We start from the raw sequence: 23,760 nt of genomic DNA, 5'->3' as shown, positions 1-23,760 counted from the left end.
TCCGCTCTCGAGCTTCCCTTTCAGATCATCAAATCGTTTGCGGTTCAATTCCCCGACCATATCTATCGCTCATGAAAATCTAGAACATGAAGCTTTGATAGTGTTAATCATGATTATATTTACATATGCCTTATATTTACATATGCCAAATCAACATTTCCACAAAGCCTTGAAGCAAAAAGCACCGCTATCCAACATGCATGTTGACAGCTGCACTGGCTTTGTTGTTTCCACGATTTACAGCACAGGTTCCACCGAGGTTGAGCGAAAAACTAAGTATAATTTGCACATAATGTGTCACAAAGAGTGGCCTTGTTCAGAGAGAGAGAGAGAGAGAGAGAGAGAGAGAGAGAGAGAGAGAGAAAGCAAGCAAGCAAGCAAGCAGAGTGTCCCTGCTCGGGGAGCAGAGTGTCCCTGAAAGCAGCAGAGACTGGCTTTATTTAGCTGCTCTTATTTATTTTCAGGATTGAATGTAAATCGCTCGTATCAAGTGTAATCCTTAATAACGAGCCCCGTCGGTGTTGAACTAATGTCTTAATGCACACTGTGAGCTCAGAGAGGGAGCAGACGGACGCCGCATCTGCTGTGTCGAACACGCGGAAGAAGCCCGAGCAGTCGTAACAGAGTCTTTACTGTTGGATGTTCATGTACAATAACAGAAAAGCTTACAAGGATAAGTGTGTGTGTGTGTGTGTGTGTGTGTGTGTGTGTGTGTGTGTGTGTGTGTGTGTGTGTGTGTGTGTGTGTGTGTGTGTGTGTGTGTGTGTGTGTGTGTGTGTGTGTGTGTGTGTGTGTGATAGAGGCACCAGTTCAGCTGACCGGTGCAGCTTGTGGTTTCTCATAATGATCATCTCGGCGTTCACGTAACACTCCAGCGTTACTGCCTCTAATGAAGAGGAAAAATAAACCTCACAACTGAAATTTTAGATACACCAACCCCCTGACATTTTCTGTTCTTGCCACCTTTTCTCATGATTGTTATCCGAGAGCTCTGCAGCTCAGATAACTGTTTGAAGGAAGCGTCTTGTTGAGTAATCTCACAAGTGCCCGAGTCAGCAGATGACTCAGTCGGCTTCCAAAGGCCATGAGATCAGCAAAATGTAGGACAACCGCCAAGTATGAAACCTGCATAATTAATATAGTTCAGGTAATGTAATTAGGAATAGAAATCCGGCCATGATTGATAAGATAACTGATGCTTTCATCTAATTAGTGGGGATTAGTGGGATAATCGTTCTCCAGTAATGCGGGGTGTTGTATTACAGTCTTACACATGCTGCAGAACCAGGATATTTCCTCTACAAATGTTTTGTGGTTTAGCAATTTCACCATTAACGAGCCATAGCATTATGTTTCTATTTATACTATTTCAATACGTGGAATGAGCTGATTCAGTGTTTCATATATATATATATATATATATATATATATATATATATATATATATATATATATATATATATATGCAAATACCTTCGTCCAGCTTTCTGTAAACACTGCCAGGAAATACCGTCAAGGACAAGTGAGGCTGTTTAGAAGTCAGAGTGGCAGAGAGCCATGAATGTTTCTCCCAAAACACCACCTTTTGCCATTCTGCTGAACAAACTGAATCAGGTGTTAAAGGGACTACAACAATACACACACACACACGGTGGTTTATTTTTAAATGTATTGTTTTAGAGCATTTGAAGCAGAAATGTAACCTTTTTCTTATATATATATATATATCTATATATATATATATTGGTACGCTGGTCAGAAATGTCCTCAAAGGTCCAGGTAATGCCCCATTTATTAAGACGTTTTCTAGTGTTGTCATGTCAATGCTTTAACTGCCACTTCATGTCAAAAAGATAGGTTTAAAATAGCGGCATGTAGTTTAAACATGATGCATGATGACCTCTCTCGTTGTCCGTCCGTCCCCCCCCCTCTCTCTCTGTCCTCCCTCTAATCCCCACCTCTTACTGAAGCCAGAGTACACATGAATGAATGCTGTGAATGTGTCTGGGCAGGCATTAAGTCAGACTCCGTCCCAGGCCCACCCGGCCAAACACAACAGGGAGCAGGTGGAGGAGTTAAAAATAACAGGGCACACTTGTTCACTCACTTCCTGGGCTCTGGTTCTGAGTATTAAATGTTAAATTAAATGTTTTGTCCTCGACGATAACGCGACTTTAATCAATTCATTTATTTAAATCTGAAATGTCCTTTTGGGGGATGTTTTTGCTCTGTGTGGTGTCTTTTCTTTTTTTGACACTTGCACTTCCTCTCACACAGGAAATGTTCAGGACACGAGTTTGTAAACTTTGAAGGAACAGCTGTTGCGTCTGCGTTAGGTTCAGACTCACAGCGCTCAGTGGAAGTCATGTCATAGTGAGATCTACCGACTAGAGACTGCTTTTCCTACCCCAGTGACTACGAGTCGAAGTTTGCGTTGCATTTTCAAACTTTTTGAAAGAACATCAGGGCAAACAAGTCATCTTTAAGTCTAAAATGTAATGTGCCGGGGGGGCTCACCTTGAAGAGCCGGCGCCCCATGAATCTAGGCTGAGTCCGAACCGCAGCAGCTGGGGTTTGAGTCCGACCCTCCTTTCCAGTCTCAATCTGTCCCATCTAACAAAGGCAAAACCCCCCAAAATATAGTGTTAAAAGATGTATTTCTGTAGACCAAGCGTTCCCTTGTCATGTCGTTTGCGGTCCGCTTAGATTTCTCATCTATCTCTTAAGAAAACTGTAGGAAGAGAGCAGAAAGGCGCCTGGAGTGAAAACACGGTCATTGTATTCTACCTAAATCCGATCAAAACAACGTTTGATGGCTGTGCTTGAAATAGAGAATCTGTTTTCTTTTGCAACCCACAAAATGACAGTGAATTCAGTGAAGCGGTCAAAAAAGAATTGCCACGAACTTGGTCTCAGTCTACAGCAGACATGGCCTTCACCTCGACCCCCTTTCACACGTTTAATCCATAAGTGCTGTGGCAAGTTCAGATGTTTGTTATGATGACGTGGACGTCTTACATTTTAAGCTTTGCGATGTCTTGACGAGCCGCCTGTTTTTCCGTTTTATCTCCAAGAAGCCGTACCTTTTCTCCCCCTCATTAGCATTGTAGTTTAATTATAGGCTGAGCAGACTTGGAGAAGTCAGAGTCTGCGGAACAACAAAGACCAGCGTTGCCCAGGCAGGCAGTCGCTCTCGCTTCAGAAAAACCAGCTGTTTCCCAGATGTTTGGCTGCCCACACACCCTGCAGACCTCGAGGCTAACGTAATCACCCTCATAAACCATGACCCGGACTATCTTTAGCCGAGTGTGTAGCTTGTGTGTGTGTAAAGAGTGCAAGAGAAACGGCTAAAGCAGTCGGCAGAGTCGAGAAAGGATCTTCAAACACGGGAAATACTTTAGCTCATCTTGTGTGTGTTTCGGGATCCGTCTGAGGCCAAAATGTGTTTTCAACCAATTCTTTATGGCTGAGACGTAGCTCCACGTACAAAGAAGTACATATTATTACCATATGTAAATATAAGAATATGCTAATTAAGTATACAAATATGTTTACGGTACTTTTAACTTGTGATTTAGAAACTGTTCAGCTGGAGTCAACGGGGAGAAAGAATGTTTAAAAAAGAAATAAAAAAGAGCAGACTCCTGAAATTGCACAGTCGCCGATTTTCCGCAGCATTTTCTGTTTTTGTAAACAAATGCAACCCACATGTTCCTATCTTATCTCTCTCACACACACATTCCAGATGTGGAGGCAATAACCAGGTCGCACATTAGCTCGATATTTGTGAGGCTTTTCTCTGTGTTGCTGTGCTGCATTAGATTCTTTTTATCGTGTCCCTCCTTGATCGCTGGTAAATGGGTTCTTGTTGGAAAAGGGACGGTAACGTTTTATCTTCAGGTTTATATGTACGTATCACTGCTATCCTATGTTGTGTTTTTCCAGCACTAGAATTTAATTGAACAGTGTACTTTGGATATACGCATCTATTGCATTGTTTGAGTGGTCACATTTTTGCACTTATTTTCAGGGAGCCACTGCAGATATCCACCAGCAGCCTGTGTGTGTGTGTGTGTGTGTGTGTGTGTACCTCTGGAGCCTGTTTGAACACGCAGAAAAGAGGCCCCAGTACGCTAATACATGGCGTACAGTTTTCTGCTGACTTGCGTGTCTTTCATTCTACGTGCGAGCCTGAACTAGAGACTTTCGTCTCCGTTTCTATTTGCTTGCGTTTTTCACAGCAGCGTTAAGTACATCCTTTGATGTCTGTCTCTTTCAAATGCAGCATCCCAAGTCGTAACAGTTAGTTTGAATAGCGTAGACGTGCCAACGGAAGCAGAGGAAGTGTTGCGTGACGAGAGCTAATGTCCTGTAATTACAGTGTTGTCTATTATGTGCCTCTTACCTACTGATTATTGAGCGTGCGTATGCGCCCACGAGACATCATAAAACACGTCTAATTGAGTGAACAAGGTTTCATCTAATCTCTCACTTATATGAAGGAAACCAGGTTTATTGATTACATTTCGTATAAAAAAAGAATCACCGGCATTTTGATATTCGGCTCCGATTGTTGCCAGTATGAGGATGAGAGAGAGTAGGCCACACACACAAATATATGTGTGTGTATGTTTTGTAGAGGGGTAACTCTTGTGGTCCTGTACCTGCAGTGGAAACTGAGCTGGTCCTGGCATCACTCATTTTTATCACCCTATTTTGCCGGCTCATGAAAAACTCTTGAGTAACGACGACAGCTTTTTTGTTGCCGCTCCCATTTTTCATTGGCCGTAAGAGAGAGAGGCCTATTTAAACTTCTTCCCCCACATTAAGCCGCTGGGTGCATTTTTGCCTTTTGAATCATTTGTGCCCGCTTGTTTATTGAGCTTTTAGTTGACAAAGAACGGGCGTCCCGCCTCTTCCTGTATCATTACCTCTGCATGTGTGAACGCACCGAGAGTCCTGGAAGACATGGGGCGTATCTCACTGTGGCCCTCTCTTTTATCTCCCGTCCCTTTCATCCGGGGCTCTTCAGGTATCCCACGAGATGAGTTTATGAAGTAAACTTGATCATAGTCCCACGAAAAGATGAATTGGCTGTGCGAACGGCTTTATTGTGTCTTGTGTGATCAAACTACGGATGAAAGGGAGGAGATGTTGAGAGTGGGAGACGCTGCTGAGGTTTGTCCTATAGGTGGTTAACTAGTTTTCCCGCCCCTCCCCCTCCCGTCTCTACTGAGATCCCTTCCTCTTGTTAATTGGCATGCTTTTGAAGTACAGTAGCTGGCTGGTCTCACACGCACTTCCTTTTATGAGGACGAGCCTCCCCCAATGCTGGTTGTCAATAAAACACAGTTGGAGAGTAACTAGATGTAGATCCACTCTAGAACTGTACTGTCTTTACATTGTTGCATCCTATTTCTACTCCACTCACCGCTTTCATTTCCGTGATGTCATTGTTCCTCAGTCGAAACTACTTAACGCATCACGATTTAGTAAATAATCGCCTGTCACAGGTGAGCTACATGTTTGCGGTGTTTTGTGATTAGCAGAGTTAACGATAACATGGAAATCTTTTTGTATTTTCTACTATTGATTACGTTAAGTCCACCGTATGTGGACTTACCCTATATTTGAACATTGATGTTTGCATGAAATGTACATTTTTATTCATCAGAGAAGAAGCTTTCAGTATCGTGCCACAACTTCTCCATCATCAGCCCACAAAATCACAAGATAACTGACACGTCTTTTCACGCTGAGATGTGCAGTATTTGAAGGATCAGAAAGCTATTTAAACTTGCTTTATGTTGACAGTTTTTCTTTCTTTGTCTTAAGAAACAGAAGCATAGATATTTATTAGACATCTGATGTAGATTGGATGCATGCTGGAGCTTTGTTGTTTAGCAGTTTCTTTTGCCTTTGTAGCGCATCTGCAGCTGTGTGGAGCTCCGAGGCTGTTGATGGCTTTAGCAGGCCTCCGTTTGGCTGCGTCCGCTCTCTGGCTGCTCTTTTCTAGTCGAGCTTCATGTTGTCCCTGGCTTCTCTCGCTCTCGTTCTCTCGCTCTCGCTTTCTGTCACCACACTAGAAAAGTCCAGGGCTCCTTCAGTGTGCTTCCACCAACTATGAGCAAAACATCACCAGACAGAGAAGCACCACTGGATAAACGGAATAGTGGAATAGTGGTTTGTGCATTGATCTCACTCTGGTTCCAGGTGACTCTGCAGCATTAACAAAGTCATTGCTAAGCATTCACATCACTGCTGACAGCAGAGTTAAGATCAGGTTTCGTGTCATGTTTCAGTCTACGGGCTCAATTTCAGCCGTTTTCCAGACAGCACTATTGTGTGCGTGTGTGCGTGCGTGCGTGCGGTTGTGGAAAAAAGCACCGTTCTTTGCACATAGTACAAGCAACTGCTATTTTTACATCACAGATATTGTGAGCTCCTCCACAGAATGGAGCCCGGAGCGTTCATTTCAACTGTTTTTGAAAATTCTGACAAATTAGGTTTTTTTGAGCATCATTATCAGTAACAGCTCGGCCTGTTCAGCGCTGTGCAGTGCAGGGAAATGTCAACCATCATTTCCGGGAGGGGATACAAAATATTTTTTTAAACCACGAGAGTACTTGTGCTGCAAACATTATCCTTATTAGGAGAAATAGAAACGCATGAAATACCGGTCAAGACTCCTTACTTAGTGTAATCTTTTGCCGTCTCCTCCAACGGATGATGATGGTGATATTTTTGTTTACTTCTTCTTCCCTCGGGTCCTCTCATTATTTCTCTCTCTTGCTTCCCACCTTGCAAATTATTGATGTCCTTCAAATAATAATTTACATAACTTTACTTGTAAATTACCATTTGCATCCCGATGCATGTTTACAGTTCCTCCTCACTTTCTCTCTGAAACATGTTGTTATTTGTGTGTTCTCAGTGTTCGACACTCTCCATCTCTCCGTCTGATAATCAAATTGTAGTTGATCAACTATATTGATGTTTTTTTTGGGTTTTTTTATAATTCTGTTTCCAGACTGCCAAAGGCTACATCCTGTTGTTTGATGTGCTGGGTGGAGGGGATGACAAATCCCTCTATGAGCCGGTCTATCCAAAGTGAGTACAGCACACATTTAAACTCTCATACACGACGTTGACACACACACGCACACGCACACGCACACGCACACGCACACGCACTGAGGTGAAGTGAGCAGAGGGGGCCGAGCTGTAGCGTGCTGGGAGGCTACGCCATCAACATTCGATGTCGTGTTATTACTGCAAATGACGAATTATAATGACATTGCTGGTTATAAACAATTACCAAATTGATTTATATAAACGCGCGTCGGCTGCTTTCTTCTCCCTTTCGTGATTGTTTGCTTGCTGCAATCAGCCGGCAGCTGTCTATCAGTGCAGCCAGTAGGAAGACAAGAGGGCTTAAGTACTAAATCCTGCTAATGTTGTTTGCTCCTGACTAAATATGTAATTAATAATTCGCTGGGGTTATATGGTTAATAACAGCAGGGAGGGGAAATTTTACAGCTAACTGCTGCAGCCACCCCTGTTTGTTTTTTCAAAGTGACCATTACACTTCCAGGCCAGAAGTATATGCATTAATATGCTGCTGCAACACACTCCTCTGGTTAGGCTTTCCAAACAGCCCTTGACCAAACGTACACAACAGTATGTGCATAGGGGGTGTTTGCACGTTTCTCTCTCTTCCTCTCCTAAACCCTTCTGTTAGTGTGCTGTGTATCAAGTGTCCATGTAATGTGTGTCTGTGTGTGTGGTGTTGCTATGCTGGTGTGTCTACAGTGCGTGTGTGTGTGCGTCCTCTTTCACATTCCTCGACAGCATGCCAGCAGAGGTCAGACAAGTCGGGGCGTATTCAGTGATGTTTTTCAGCTCCGATTTGCATTTGGGGATCTCAACAGTTCTCCTGGTACATCAGTGAAAATGAATTAATGTATTTGTGTGTTTTCACAGAGGAAGTCCTCGTGTGAGGGCGACCCCGGGGTACAAGGAGGAGCAATGTGCCCCCGCTTTGTCTTTAGAGATGAAGAAGCCCGTAGACCTGGAGGCCCCTATAACCAGGTAGAAAGAAGTCTTATCGTCCTTTTTATCTCTTTCTCTCTCTCTCTCTCTCTCTCTCTCTCTCTCTCTCTCTCTCTCTCTCTCTCTCTCTCTCTCTCTCTCTCTCTCTCTCTCTCTCTCTCTCTCTCTCTCTCTCTCTCTCTCTCTCTCTCTCTCTCTCTCTCTCTCTCTTGTGTTTCTCCCTGTTGAGTCTACCGCTCCCTCATATAGACGCCAGCTCACATTCACAAAGACCTACACACACTGAAACCACCAAAATGAATGCTGCTCACTGTGTATCCTAATGCGAGCGCACTGGTAATCACGTTTTAACCTGGGTTCTCTTGAGTCCAAAGACGCGCAGCAGGTTGATCGATGACTCTAAATTGCCCCGTAAATGGTCGTCTGTCTCCGCGTGTCAGCGCTGCGATAGTCTGGCGACCTGTCCCGGGTGAACCCTAGCTGCCTTCGCCCGATGTCAGCTTGCCCCCGAAGTGGTTAAAGATAACGGACGGATGATGAAATGATGACAGAAGGAACAATTTTGATATCAGTGTTTGCTGGAGGGCAACTGGTTCAAATCAGCCCTCGTGCGTTATCTGGACTGTGTTTATTCACATGATAAACGAGGAGGTTTCAGTTCAGTGAGATGGATTGCTTGTCGGCAACATCAAGCTATAACTGGAGGAATTCGTTCCTTCACTGTCTCTGAAAAGGATTTCTACATTTTTAAATCAGCATTACCTGTGTGAAGACTGGTCCACTTTCAAGCCTTTGCCTGTTTTAACACACTGGGCTCAGGTACAAGTATCCAAATTATAATGTTCTTGATGAGAAGAAATAACCAAAGCCAAGGAACATCACTGGAGACATTCTACCTTTCTCCTCTCTTTGCTAATTTCAGTTATTCTTTAGTTTATTTGTCCCTCTTCATTATCCTCCCCGCATCCTCCCAACTTGACATCTTTGTTTGCTGAGTGACAAGAACTTTTCTGCTCGACTTTCTTTTTGTCTTTATTTTTGTGTTTTATATTGTCTGCATCTTTCACGTCCTCGTGTTCATCTGTCACATCTCCAACGTGTGCGCTTGACAGAGATTACAGGGCAGCCGTCTGAACGAGAGCGCTCGCGTTGGCATTTCAAAGGCACGGCTTGATCGTGCAGGAGATGAGTGGGCGTCTCCTGCTGTGAAACTACAGTAGAAGTTGTTGCTGCCTCCTCAGTTTTAAGCCCTCAACTTCCTTTCATTTCTTTCATTCTGACGCCCGCTTTTTTTTTTCTTCTCCTTTCGGTTGTCCCATTGTGCCATCATCAGTCTGAGCCCTGTCATACTTTTTGATAGACAATGAGGCGCTTCACACACACTCGCACAAACACACTGTTTGTTCCCTCGCGTATTAGAAGACAGTGACAGTTGGCATGGGCAGCCAGTAAAAGCTTCAGGCCCCACAGCTGGATGATGACTAGTCCACTGTTTTCTAACACTGCTGTTTGTCATCTCGTTCCCCTCTCTTCCTACCTTCCCCGTCCCTGCCTGTTTTTGTTCCCCCCGCCTCCTCCACAGTTTCTTTCCTGTCTGTTGGACCTCCGATGCTCATTTCTGTGTCGTTTCTTCCCCCCTCCCACCAGCCTGCAGTCCCTTCAGGAGGACTTGTTGGTCTGCACCGCAGACGGCTATCTCCATGTGCTGCACTGGGACGGGCTCGGCAGCAACGGACGCAAGGCCATCTGCCTCACTACGATCCCCTTCTCGCTCGACCTGCAGTCTGCTCGAGGTTAGAGAAGACCCGTGCACACAGCACAACACAGAGGAAGAGAGCAGACATGATTCTAGTTGACGGTGTAAACAGCATCACTCTCTAATGCTGGGAAATAAATTCTAAATATAAGGTTGCCTGTTCAACTGTTCAAAGTTGAGTTCTTTCAAATAACATCCCTGATAGAAACACTTTCTTGTTCAATGTTTTAGTTTTTTGTTGCATAGAGTACTTCAACCTCTATGTGTATATGTGTGTGTCTCTGTGTGTGTTTCTGTGTGTCTCTGTGTGTGTCTGTGTGTGTGTGTGTGTGTGTGTGTGTGTGTAGGTGGTCCCTCTCTAGACCTGGAAGGAGTGTATATCCGCTGTATGGAGTATTGTGTCACCCTGGACGGCTTTGCTGCGGTGCTGAGTGACGGACGCCTGGGCTTTATCACACCACTCAGCAACACCATCACCGCAGATGTAAGAATACTCACACACACACACACACACACAGACACACACACACTGCCGGCGTTACAACACACAAAGTGTACAGAGGGGCCAACCGAAGATCAAAAGTCAGATATTCAAAAATGTGTTCTAGTTATTGCATTGAAAGGCTGATGAAAGTCACTGATTCTGATGTCCCGGTCAACGAGTTTTTAGATTTTCTTACCATGGCAGCGCAGTGATTTTAAATTCATATCATGATCATATGATTTAATACAGGACTCACGACCATTACTTTATCTTGGCAGCTTTTAAACAGTAATGACTGTCTCTGTAAGAGATCTATCTCTGCATCTAAAAGGACAGGAGGAGCTTGCATTAATATTTTGGCGAGAAATGAATATGATGTTCTTGAAATTGGAAAGTGGGCGTTGTTGACTCCAAGATATAAATGTTATATTAAAATCGTGACCAAGCTGATGATGTGTGTTCAGCTTTCAGACGTATCGACACATTTAAAGTTAAATGTAAGTGATGTGTTTAAAGGAAACGGCAGTTGAAACATGCTTTGCTGACCTGCAACGGCCATAATTACACACATTCAGTTATTTATAATTGATAAATGTTCCGTGTGTGTGTGTGCGTGTGTGTGTGTGTGTGCGTGTGTGTGTGTGTGTGTGTGTGTGTGTGTGTGTGTGTGTGTGTGTGTGTGTGTGTGTGTGTCCGTGTGTCCAGCAGCTGCAGGGCGTCTGGGCAGCAGATGTGAATGATGGCACCTGTGTGGCTGTCAACAACAAGTACAGACTGATGGCCTTTGGCTGTGCCAGGTATGTGTCTGTAACTGTCTCTTTGTACAAATCTTTACAATACGGTGACGGGAAGAAAACCTAGGTGCGGTGTGTGTGTGTGTGTGTGTGTGTGTGTGTGTGTGTCTGCATCCGTGTGTTACAGAGATAAATTGTTGTCCGTGTGGTGTGTGAGAACTGTCGGTTTGTGTTTGCCGAGGCCTACCTAGTGTGTGCTTGTCAGAAACTCCCAGTGGTTTGTGTAACCTGCCGGGTTGGATGGACTTTCTCTTCGTCACTGCTCCCCCCCCTCTCCTTCATCGTTTTCTGTTTTTTGCCTGTAATAAATCATTTCCTATCACACACAACACACATATTGTGTTACTACACAGCTTATATTGCCCTCGGCAACAAATGATGACAATTAAACTGTTTGTTTTCATTACAGCGGCTCAGTGCTGGTGTACATGATAGACACCACGACAGGATCCATGCAGCTCTCCCACAAACTGGAGCTCACCCCAAAACACTACCCAGGTATCCCAGCATATGCTCCCCATCTCTCTCTGTCCCTGTTTTTGTCTCTCTCTCTCTCTCTCCTCTGTTCTTCTGTCTCTCTCTATCACACCCCTGCACAGATTCCTCCTTGGGAGAACTTGCATTCCTTCAGCTGTGTCTCTTGGGTGCACATTTCTGTGTTTCCCCTTTTGTTACATCTGTTTCAGTCTGGACTGTAATGGGATTATCTAAAGCCAGAGCTCCCCCTAGTGGGGGAACTACAGTGAAGGCCTATTACCATTCTAACGATGAATGAGTTTATAGGATATGTGCATTTAATTGACAAAAGTCTTGAATATTTTCTTTTGGAAGTACTGCAAACATGTAATGTCATTATAATTAATTCTAGGTCAAATGGCCCCGACTGGGTATTATAATGCATCTGTTATTAAAACGGTATTATAGGTATAATATATAAGACTTGGCTTCATCTCAAACACACCAAGACAATTCACAGGGTTATTTTGTTTCTAACACGATTTACTCCAGAACTATTCAAATAGTGATAATCTTAGTTTCATTTATTTTGTATTTTTCAGTCCAAAAACCAAACCTGTGTGAATTATCCTTTGTTAGAAAGTCATGCTCAAGAACATCGTGATTCATGTGGGGGGGGGAAAACATGCAGAAGGAAGGAAGGAAGGTGTATAATCCTGCATTTCAAGACACTTTTCCTCAGCTGCTCTGAGTTTCCCGTAGACGATAAAATCACTCTGCAATATCGAGCACTGTCATTCAGACAAGTCAGTAATTATAAGAAACGTTTCATAATTGTCAGAGGTTTCCCTGTTATAAAGAAGAGCACAATATAATGATTCAGTGTCAAATATGAGAATAAATAAATAAATACAACTACACCTAAAGCTTTCTGAACCCTTCTACCTTCTCTGCATCATTTTCCTGTTCAGACATGTACAACAAGACGGGCCCAGTCAAGCTGATCTGCTGGTCACCTGACTACAGCGTGGTCATGGTTACATGGGAGTGTGGCGGCCTATCGCTGTGGAGTGTCTTTGGAGCTCACCTCATCTGCACTCTGGGAGAGGACTTCGCGTAGGTGGAAACACACACACACACACACACACACACACACACACACAAATGCACTAATACACACTTAACATTGTTCTTGTTTTCATGTATCTTTGCATGTTTTGTCCTCCCCTCAGGTATTGTTCTGATGGTACCAAGAAGGAACCTGTTAAAATCAGCTCTATGGCAAGTGGATTTATTTCATTACGTCCCACCGTCTACATTTTAACTTAAAAAGGACATTTAAATATAAAAAAAATCAGTTGGCAATGTTAAAAGCACACATGTGGTGGTCATGTTAAGATTCAGCACCCTCTTAATCCTGTTATCTACAAGCACATTGCTGTTCATTGAAGTGGAACCGAGGCTGTGTTTAGCATATTCTCTACTCATTGGTAGTTTACATGTAAAATGTATTTTTGTTGCCATTGCGTGCTTAATGACGGCCTTCCACTCCGCCATTTCCAGAGCTGGGGAGCAGAGGGCTACCACCTATGGGTGCTCCCTATCAAACAGGAGAGGAAGAGGCAGGAGCAGCAGCAGCAGCAGGAGGAGGAGGAGGAGCAGGAGCAGCAGGAGGAGGAGGAGGAGCAACAGCAGCAGCAGCAGCAGGAGGAGGAGATGGCCACACCTCCTCACCCCTCCCTGCAGGCCGGCATACTGCAGTTCCACTTCATCAAGAGTGCCCTGACCGTCAACCCCTGCACGGTGAGAGAAAACGTATTGTCAGGTGTTTTTGTGTGAATACACACAAAACACAAACGCACACACAGTAAACACTCACACTCTTGTTCGCTCCCCTGTCGACTGTACAGAGTAACCAGGAGCAGGTGTTGCTCCACGGTGAAGACCGCCTCTACCTGACCTGTGGCGACCCCTCGCAGGTCCACAGCGCCGCCGACACACACCCGCACACACACTTGCACCCACCCGACAGCAGCCCGCTGCACCACCCCCCCGACCCCGACTCCTCTCTCTCTCAGGGACTCAGCACTTTACTGGGACACAAGCACTGGCACGTGGTCCAGGTAAGCACTCGTGCAGGATGTCGTCACACCTTGTTCGGGGGAATTTATGCAACGGTGACAAGAGTGTTTGGAATATTACTTGGTAGCTTATTTTATTTCACTGCAGCCTCAGGCCATTGTGTAGCATCAGCAATAGAGGCTTTTACGGCTGTGATTACTTTCATTATTAATAAAAAACAATCCATCAAGTATTCAATTTAATCTACAAATGATCTCATTTGAAAAGCAGGAGCTTTTAAGTAGTTGGCATTTTGGGCTTTACGATTAATCCATTATCAAAAAAAAAAGGGTTTTCTGCAAACTTCCAGTCTGAGATGGAGCTCCATCTGCTTCGTAATGTTTTCTGGATCATAAAAGAGAACATTGTGATACAAAGAAGCAGTCAATACTGTTAACCGCTAATAATGCTTGATGCCGCTCACATCACCAGGGAGCTTTATTCAACGAATGCCTCAATCTTGCCTGTGTGTGTGTATAGAGTTCAATGGATATGAAGAACTATAGTGGATTATCTTGTATTTCTCATATCTTTTTTTGAATTCTTCTAGATTCACAGCACATACCTAGAGAGCAACTGGCCTATACGGGTGAGTACCCATTTCTTGTCTGATAGGTGGCTGTACGATCAACAAACACGACAAGCGCTAGTCAATAAAAATGTCTATAAAACTGTTTAGTTTTGTGTGCGTGTGTTTGTACTCTGTGTAAATAGTTGACATTCTATTGTTTGCTTTATGGATGTGTGTGTGTTTGTGTGTGTGTGTGTGTGTGTGTGCGCAGTTTGCAGCCATAGACACGGCAGGCCAGTGCATGGCTGTAGCAGGGAGGCGGGGCTTTGCACACTACTCCTTATTCACAAGGAAATGGAAGCTGTTCGGAAACATCACTCAGGTTTGTGACATTGTAGAGGATAACTAAAAAAAAAACACATTTTTAGGGTTTTAAGTTTTGTTAGTTTAGTGTTGTTGACGAGGTAGATGGTGTTAACGTGCGTTTGCGTCTCTGTAGGAGCAGAACATGACGGTGACGGGAGGTCTGGCTTGGTGGAAGGACTTTGTGGTGGTTGCCTGTTACAATTATATTGACCAGCAAGAGCAGGTAAGACGGAGGCGCCACTTCTCATGAAATCCATGATTTCCTTCTTTTTACCGAGTCGGTCTCGTTGCAACGCTCCCCTCTGTTCTCTCTCCGCTGACACCAGCTGAGGCTCTATCAACGCTCATCTAACCTGGACAACGCCTTTGCGTCCGTCACCAAGCTGCACTCAGACACTCTGTTGCTCAACGTCTTCAGAGACATGGTCATCCTGTTCAGAGCCGACTGCTCCATCTGCCTCTATAGCCTAGAGAGGAGGAACGACAGGTGGGCTCCCGTCTACACACATTACACATCCAGTCTGAACTTAACGCCAAAATCCTCTGGTTAAACTTGATACTGTTCTCCACGTTCAGCACATTTTCTTCCTTTTCACACACTCCAGCACCAGGGAAATCCCCGGCACCAGTAGTCATAATAGTATTTTTACTTTTATTAAAAGCTTTCCAACTAAAACCCATCACATGACAGAACTGGGCCTCAGCGTTACATTTTTTACGTCTGTTACGTTGTCTTGTTTTAATGAACAGATTTTTTTTCAATTTTTTAGTTGTTTTTTTTTACATGGAAGTCATGCTATATATGTTTACCTCTATTCAGTCCACACCCGACAGCCAGCGTGGAGTTGTTGCAGGAGGTGTCAATGTCTCGCTACATCCCTCACCCGGCCCTCGTGGTGTCCGTCACACTCACCTCTGTGCGCACAGAGACTGGCATCACATTGAAAGCCCCGCAGCAGGTAACACAGTAACACACACACACACACTCACTCTCTGGCGGGCCTATACTGTCTCTGTAGGTGTATGTGCGTTCATGCTTTATGTGTGTGTGTGTGTGTGTCCATCTCAGGCCTGCATGGCAGAGAGCATCATGTTGAATCTGGCTGGCCAGCTGATCATGCTGCAGAGGGACCGTTCAGGGCCGCAGGTACGGGAGAAGGAGACGCCTGCCAACAACAAGAAGCTGGTGAGTCCAAACCACACGCAATGCAGTAGTGACGTAGAGTAGAGTTACAAGTTGTGTTGTGCAGCAGTTCTTCAAGAACCTATGACACCTTTTTTTTTCTTTTCTCCCCCTAGCTACCATTTTGTCCCCCGGTGGTGCTGGCCCAGTGTGTGGAGAATGTGTGGACCACCTGTCGCTCCAACAGGAAGAAGCGCCACCTGCTGGAGGCCCTGTGGTTGTCCTGCGGCGAGGCCGGCATGAAAGTGTGGCTGCCGCTGTTTCCCCGAGACCATCGCAAGCCCCACTCCTTCCTCTCCAGGCGCATCATGCTGCCCTTCCACATCAATATCTACCCTCTGGCCGTGCTGTTCGAGGACGCCCTGGTGCTGGGGGCAACCAACGAGACTGTGCTCTATGACGGGCTGCAGGGAGCCTCTGAGCCCCTGGAGGCGCTGTTCCCCTACTGCACCGTGGAGAGGACCTCCCAAATCTACCTCCATCACATCCTGCGGCAGCTGCTGGTTCGCAACTTGGGTGAACAGGTGTGTGTGGAGCGTCCCGTCTCAAGCACCTCAGCTCAGTAAAAGAATGGTGGTAACAGTAAGTACCTGAACTGAGTCCATTCTTTCTCTCCCGCAGGCTTTGATGCTGGCTCAGTCATGTGCCTCCCTCCCTTACTTCCCGCACGTCATGGAGCTGATGGTGCACGTCGTGCTGGAGGAAGAGGCCACATCGCGGGAGCCCATCCCCGACCCTCTGCTGCCCACCGTGGCCAAGTTCATCACAGAGTTCCCCCTCTTCCTCCAGACCATCGTTCACTGCGCCAGGAAGACGGAGTACGCCCTGTGGAACTACCTGTTTGCCGCTGTGGGGAACCCCAAAGATCTGTTTGAGGAGTGTCTCATGGCTCAAGACCTGGACACGGCAGCCTCGTATCTGATTATACTGCAGGTAGTGACACTCCTGACGCCACATGCACATCAGCCGAGGACAGAAGCAGTAAAAATGCGATTAGGGTGCCATGATATCATAAAATGCTCACGTAGTCTCCATCTGTCTCCGTCTCTTCCATCTTTCTTCTCCTCCGTCCCTTCTCTGTAAAGAGCATGGAGGTCCCAGCAGTGAGCAGACAACACGCCACTCTGCTCTTCAACACGGCGCTTGAGCAGGGCAAGTGGGACCTTTGCAGGCACATGATCCGATTCCTCAAAGCCATCGGCTCCGGGGAGATGGATACTCCGCCCCCAACGCCCACCACTCAGGTAGAGAACTTTTGTAATCTCTACAAATATGCATTTCCTCTGCTTGCCACTTTGTCGATAGATATTGGTCTAGGAAAAGTTACAAGCAACTTCCTGCTGTAAGACCAGGACAAATATATTCATTAAGGATGCCTTCATCATATCAGTACTTGAAAGCACACAAGGAATGTGTGTAAATGACGTTTCAGATCGATTTGTCGTAAAGAGATGACTCACAGAAACGCAGCACAAGCACTTCTTAGCTGTGTTTGATCTAGATCTGAAATCCCAGCATGCTTTGTACCCACAAGCGTTTATACTCTCAACCGGTGGTGGCCTGGTTAAGCTCTCGGTCTCGAAAAGGCCGGTAGCCCCTCGCTGAAAACAGGAAATAGTGAGCTGTGCATCTCTGTCTTTAGGAACCCAGCTCAACTGGCGGTTTTGAGTTCTTCAGAAATCGCAGCATCAGTTTGTCACAGTCGGCAGACGCCATCGCTACGGGCAAGTTCAACTTGCAGAAGACCTTCAGTATGCCTTCTGGACCCTCTTCCAGAGGGTATGGACACACACACTCACACACACAGTAACTTAGATTTTGTCTTCCTTAAAATGTCCTCCCCTTAACATCTCTCTCTTCATCCTGTGTTTGATTCCTGTCAGTCGGGACGGGGAGTGTCCAGAGAACATGTACATTGACATGATGCTCTGGCGCCACGCCCGCCACCTCCTGGAGCAGGTGCGCCTCCGCGACCTCGGTTGCTTCTCTGCACAGCTGGGCTTCGAACTCATTGGCTGGTTGTGTCGCGAGCGAAACCGCGTGGCTCGCGTAGAGGACTTTGTTTCTGCGTTGAAGAGACTCCATAAGGATTTCCTCTGGCCCTTCCCTGTTATTCCTGGGGGAAGCATCAGCTCGCCTCTGAAGAACGGACGCTGTCGCACAGGTGAGTGACGCAGGATCCATGCAGTACAGGTTCAAAATGAACCCGTTTATACATAATTGACCGCATCAATAAGTACGTTATTAACATGTGAACTGGGGTTTCTGCTGCCCCAGTTCGCAATACTTTTGGCTCAATCCCAATATTTCATGGTGTTTTTGTTGTTGTTGCTCTTAAGTGCTGAGCACTCGGCTGTTGAAGTCGCAGTCAGCTGACAGCCTGTTGAACAGCGACATGGACACAGCGCCCCCTCAGGCAGCTTCCAGCAACAACACCTGGCTGGACGGGCTCGGGCAGAGGTCCAAAGACACGGACGCGGCCTCGTCGTCTCATTCCAACCAACACTCGCCACAGACGCACGATGCTTTCCTCTCTCTGCTCACCAACAAAGGTAATCACGAACGGTTAATCCCAGTGGTCACCAGCCTTCAGTAACCCTCCTGAAGACATGCCGTTGTCTTATTCCTGCCTTTTTCCTCACCCCTCTAGTGGAAGAGTACAGCGTCGGCTCTGCCACAGACTTGACAGAGACCAGCTCGGTGGTGGATGGCGACTGGACGATGGTTGATGAGAACTCGTCCACGCTGAGCCTGAGCCAGGCCGAGCTGGAGCACATCTCCATGGAGCTGGCCAACAAAGGCCCGCACAAGTCCCAGGTGCAGCTCAGGTGAGACAACATCCCCCCCCAAACCTCACTTCCACGATCCCACTGCAGTGCTTTGGTTCAATGTGAAACCAGTGCTTGACAGCCCTGCCTCTCTTTGTTTCCTTCAGGTACCTCCTTCATGTGTTCATGGAGGCAGGCTGCCTGGAGTGGTGTGTCGTGATTGGTTTGATCCTACGGGACGCCAACGTCATAAAGCAGGTGATCGGCTTCCTGGACAGCCCAGAGGTTCCCCAAGACACTGTGCAGAGCGTCCAGAGCGGCTTATTGGCCGTCGACACGTGGGTCTCCACTGACTGGTGGGTGTGGCTTAAAATGTTGTTTGTTTTATGCCTCCGAAGCAGCAAATGAAGTTTTTTTGGGTTGTCTGTACGTTTGTTATATGACTATTTCATGACATACTATACAATGACTTTTTATTTACATTTTTTCTTTTGTGACGAACTATGACTTTTTTTTTTTATATTGTGACTTTTATAAAAATTTTAATGACATAAAATACTATGACTGTGGATGACTTTATACTATACGATGACATTTTGTATGACACACTAAACTATGGCTATTTTGTTACCATCATTGGTTAATCTGATATCATCACTAACAGGACAAAAGCATTGTAACACAGTGAGTTTTTTCGATGTGGTTTGCTGTTTTGTAAAAGTGAAGCGACATGTAATGGTGAACAACGAGCTTAACCCTCCTCTCTCGTCTTTTTTTTCCCAGCCTCGGGTACAAACCGTTTCTAAACCTGATCCAGCCACAGCTCCAGGATCTGATGGATTCAGCAGCTGAGCAGGTGCAGCCCGAGGCCTTCCAGCCCAGCAGCCAGAGCTCCAAGCTTGGCGGCTCCGAAGGGCCGGGAGGTACTGCGGCGCCTCGGCCGGAGGACAGCAGAGGAGCGACGGCTCCGCTGGGCCTGGCCCTGCCCTCCCTCGAACCCGCCGGAAGTTTCTCCCGCCCCCCCTCTGAGGACTGTCCTCCTGAACAGACGGAGGAGCTGGGAGAGGAGGAGGGAGCCTACGACTGCACCGTGTCCTGAAGCCAAGAGCCTCCTCCGGACTTGAACCTGTGAACTCGCATGAGGGAAGGAAAGGAGGAGGCAGCAGCAGTTGCTGACCCAAAATATACATTATGTTTTGTGTGTGTGTGCGTGCGTGCGTGCATGTGTGTGTGCATAGAAAGTACCTCTCCTGCAGGTTCTTGCATCGGCCAGTATTATCCACTCTTCAGATTTGCCCCTTGTTTTGACTGGAACTCCTGTGGAAGCCCAAAGACTCACACAACCAGTCTTCTCTAGCAGGCCACCTATGTCACTTTGTGCGGTTACACATCATGTTTGTGGTGTTTGGAAGCTGTACACCAACACAGGAAAGGCTACCAGGCTTCTTTTTTTATTACAAGACAGATGTTTTGTGTGTGTAACTTTAGTTTGGCACTCATTCAAGTACAACTGGAGACTTTGGAATGGGGTTTTTTTTTTTTTGTTCTTCTCTTTGTCCAGACAAAACACCTCAATTGTTTCCTTTTGGTTTAATGCAAACGGTGCAAGAATCAGTTCAAAGACAACGGACAAACGAAACCTGAGCATATTTGCATCATGCTACATTGCTAAGCGAAATGTAGGACAACCAAGAGGTGTTTCATACTTTCATACCTCATATGATTTCAAAATATTTTGTGATACCTTTTTCAACAATGTAACGGTGTACAAGATGACATTATTTTTCTATCGATTACACCGTGTCCCTGGAGTCTCCCTGTAAAAGCTTAACTGGTATGAATTCTATGTAGTTCTTGAGAAGTGACGACCTTAAGATTTCTAAGAAAATGATCTCGGAGAATAATCCACTGTTGTGAGTGCAGACTAGTTTCTTACCTCTGCTCGTGTTAGTTTCTTTTGTTTTTCTGAGCCAGAATCAGCTCGTCTGATCTTCTTCATGTGGTCCAGATTTTAAGACAACAAGCAGACCAGTGTTAAGCCTTCCCGGGGTGAGCAGAGTTACGGCCGTACTGTAGTGCAGTGAAGGCGCTTTAATAACCAAATCATGATATACTTTATCCAGCTTTTTAAACGCACGTTTGGGTTTCAGTCTCCAATCCGGGAGATGCGAAATGTGTTTCCTATCGTCAGCTTTGCAAATTGTTATTAATGTGTTATTAAAGCCATGCTACGTAGTCGATTTTGACCTAACCCTCATCGAAAGAGCATCATTTGACCTCCTCTTGACACGTCGGCGCCATTTTTAAAGTGAGGGTGAGATTGATTTAGTCGTTGCTTTGGCTGCGTATTGTGATCTTTCTATTTAATCCGGCCCCAATATGCACATCACACCCCCCGAACTGCTTGCGTCAATGAGTACCGATTTGTGTGCTTTTCTTTGTGGAAATCTGAATATGTGTACCACATCGTGTCGACATGTTTGGTGACTTTCATCACATGCAAATTGATTTTATAGTATTAGTCCTCGTTATTATTACTATTATTTATTGGCATCATAGCTGAGTGGTAATTGCTGACTTGATTCTCAGTTGGTTTTTATGACTGATAACCTTTCCCCCCTTTTTCTTTTAGTTAATGAAAGTCGTGTGTTGCGTCTCTCCTGCGAGCACTAAAAGGTTCATCACAGATATGTCAGTATTATATTGTGCAATGTATCGAAATGTTACTCAGCTTTATTTCTTATGTTCACTACTTCCCCCCCCCCCCCCCCCCCCCGGCTGTTTGCTTTCCACGATAGACCAAATCATATTCTATAGATCCTTTTTTTTTTTTTTTTGCTCTGTCGGGTGTGGTATCTGTTGAAGTTTTCGATTCTTCAGTGGTTTCTGTTTTATGAAAATCTGTATTGTTGGAACTTTACTATTCACAAAAAGGGCAAAAACGATGTATCGTCATCACTCAGCATCGCGTTGGGCCCGTCTCTGCTCTGAACAAGCCTACAGCCACACTACGCTGCTCCGCTGTAAGCTTTTAATCGACTTGAAGAAAAAAGGTCACGCGACGAACCAAAGACTTTAACGTCCAGAGGCCTTCTGTTTTAAACCAGTGGAGCGCTTGACTTATTATGCAGAGAGGGGGGGGGGGAACATCTCTCTCTCCCTTACCCCATCGGAAACATAACCATGGATGCATAAGAGACAATTTCCTACGGAAATGAATATTGCAGATCTTTTTTTTGTTTTTTTGTTTTCTTCTCTCGGTCTCGTGGTACTCGGGTGTCGCGCTCTGGACGGCGCTCCCTCCCTCCCGTGCACAGTGGAGACGTTTTATTTCTGTGGGTGGAAGCAGCGAAACATCCTCAATGCAGTGTAAAGATACTCTCTTGTACATTTGCCTTTTCTACTCATGGTTGGTTTTTCTACTTCATTTTTTTTTTTTTTTTTTTTTTTCTTGTACATAAAGACCAATAAATTATTTTTTAAAATGTAAGTTTGCCTATATTTCTAATTGTAATCTGATCTGTTTGTGTGTACATGGAAGCGGAATGACACGTGTTGTAAATATAACAATGGTAATGTAATAAACGGTTTTAATTGCTGTACAAGTGCTAATTTAATTCAAGCTTTTTTTGCATATTTGTTAAATCGTCCCGTCCATTCAACAGATGGATACCCTGTTACCAGATCAATCCCAGCTGCTCGATCAGTTACTTCATATTGACAAGACAAATATGCAATAAAAAGCAAAACGGCAGTTTCAGGACTTGTTTTAAGTTTCAAATGAATCCAAAAAAAAGAACATTTGAACTTTCAGTACAAAAACTGAACAGTTCAGAAACAGGCATGGGTGAAAAGATGTTGGACAAAAGAAAAACACAGTTCAGGTAACTTTAACAAAACCGTTAACAAATTAAACATCTTTTAAAAAAACAACAATGGACATCCTTCAACAACAGGCATTAAGACATTTCAATGTGTATCCCAGAACAGATTTCAGTTAAACTGCTTATTTCTCAAGCTGATATGAACATTTGTGTGAATTAGTTTACTTAGTGATGAAGATAAAACTACGTCATAGTGTGTGTTTCTATACACAGAACAAACACACACACACACTGCGCAGTCTTCACGGAGTTACATGAATACATTAGATTCTGTCTCAAACAATTCAAATGTTTGTTTTATTTACGCTGAGCTCTCTAGCAGAGCTCTGTGCACGCTTGGATGAGACGACGTCTACAGCAGTCCCTCCTGTGTTCGTGCTTTTTATTAAAAACAAAACGCACCTCCTGTTATTCATCCCATTTCGTGTTATTACTACAAACAAAACAATATGGTTATGTCAGATCTCTGCCACGACTGTGGGTGGAAATATGAAAAAGAAATGTCTTTTAAACTCCTAGTTTTTCATGCTTTCCGTCGGTCTAGAACAACATTGAAACACTATGCCACTTGAACGACAGATTGTTTTAGAAAAAATATCCATTTACACGTATTAATAAAGCTTTTTCTCCCATAAACACTCTGCATATCAACTGAAGCACTTTCAGTAAAACGGATTTAAATCAGTCTCGTCACTTTAAAGCAGCGTTGGTGTCGTCGCCGCTCAGCACTGATAAGACATCTACATATATACCCCCCCCCCGTTCTGGAGCTTTCAGTTGTATCCCACGGTCTTCCTCAGCAGGTGGAGCGTAGGCTACTTTAAGGACTTCTCGTTGCACACTGTGCATAAAGAGAAGGAGCATAGAAGGGCGACCTGTTTTCAAGTGTTGCCGAAGGCTGTGGTGGATTTTCAGTTGAAACTTTCCAACAGACAACTCGTGTACATAAAAACTGTGTACAGTGCAGCACCTGATAGCTTTAAGACCTCGGAGACGTCGGTGTCCACGACAGTAAACATAGTGTGTGTGTGTGTGTGTGTGTGTGTGTCTCTTTGGAAGCAAAGTGTTAAGGCCTCCTTCGTGTCATTTCTTATGTTGTGAGACTGACGACATGGATCACGACGACACGTCGACGAAAAGACAATTTTTTTTTGCTCAGCTGATCTCATCTTGACGACCTGATGACTACACACACACATGGGCGGAGTCAAACTGCCAACAAGCAACCACGTGACAGACGTTCATGTTTTCACAGATTTCGTCCGAGTGCGGGCCTCACAGGGACGATCACACAGATGCGATTCAGATAATCAAGGGAACCGTTCTGCTTAGTCAGCAGAAAACAAGCCCCCGAGGTAGCCCACAGACGAACATAAAGATGCTTT

General features: G+C 45.1%; 1 protein-coding gene across 1 annotated transcript in view; it reads left to right on the top strand.

The window, feature by feature from the left end:
- ric1 (RIC1 homolog, RAB6A GEF complex partner 1) overlaps nucleotides 1–21,981 on the top strand; it is a 29,388-nt gene extending 7,407 nt beyond the window's left edge. Inside the window, exons 3-27 of the mRNA XM_079179667.1 lie at nucleotides 7,031–7,110; nucleotides 7,984–8,091; nucleotides 9,700–9,845; nucleotides 10,156–10,292; nucleotides 10,998–11,089; nucleotides 11,496–11,584; nucleotides 12,514–12,658; nucleotides 12,775–12,823; nucleotides 13,106–13,345; nucleotides 13,453–13,665; nucleotides 14,214–14,252; nucleotides 14,446–14,556; nucleotides 14,674–14,763; nucleotides 14,867–15,027; nucleotides 15,361–15,499; nucleotides 15,610–15,726; nucleotides 15,840–16,247; nucleotides 16,345–16,656; nucleotides 16,809–16,967; nucleotides 17,366–17,502; nucleotides 17,607–17,887; nucleotides 18,063–18,275; nucleotides 18,374–18,551; nucleotides 18,659–18,847; nucleotides 19,275–21,981. Coding sequence (XP_079035793.1) covers nucleotides 7,031–7,110; nucleotides 7,984–8,091; nucleotides 9,700–9,845; nucleotides 10,156–10,292; nucleotides 10,998–11,089; nucleotides 11,496–11,584; nucleotides 12,514–12,658; nucleotides 12,775–12,823; nucleotides 13,106–13,345; nucleotides 13,453–13,665; nucleotides 14,214–14,252; nucleotides 14,446–14,556; nucleotides 14,674–14,763; nucleotides 14,867–15,027; nucleotides 15,361–15,499; nucleotides 15,610–15,726; nucleotides 15,840–16,247; nucleotides 16,345–16,656; nucleotides 16,809–16,967; nucleotides 17,366–17,502; nucleotides 17,607–17,887; nucleotides 18,063–18,275; nucleotides 18,374–18,551; nucleotides 18,659–18,847; nucleotides 19,275–19,590 — 4,149 coding nt within the window. The 3' untranslated portion in view covers nucleotides 19,591–21,981. The remainder of the gene's footprint in view (nucleotides 1–7,030; nucleotides 7,111–7,983; nucleotides 8,092–9,699; nucleotides 9,846–10,155; nucleotides 10,293–10,997; nucleotides 11,090–11,495; nucleotides 11,585–12,513; nucleotides 12,659–12,774; nucleotides 12,824–13,105; nucleotides 13,346–13,452; nucleotides 13,666–14,213; nucleotides 14,253–14,445; nucleotides 14,557–14,673; nucleotides 14,764–14,866; nucleotides 15,028–15,360; nucleotides 15,500–15,609; nucleotides 15,727–15,839; nucleotides 16,248–16,344; nucleotides 16,657–16,808; nucleotides 16,968–17,365; nucleotides 17,503–17,606; nucleotides 17,888–18,062; nucleotides 18,276–18,373; nucleotides 18,552–18,658; nucleotides 18,848–19,274) is intronic.
- The last annotated feature ends 1,779 nt before the right edge of the window (nucleotides 21,982–23,760 follow it).

Source organism: Pholis gunnellus (assembly GCF_910591455.1).
Source record: "Pholis gunnellus genome assembly, chromosome: 18".
NCBI lineage: Eukaryota > Metazoa > Chordata > Actinopteri > Perciformes > Pholidae > Pholis > Pholis gunnellus.
Note: the sequence above shows the minus strand (reverse complement) of the source record. Positions and strands in the feature narration are given on the sequence as shown.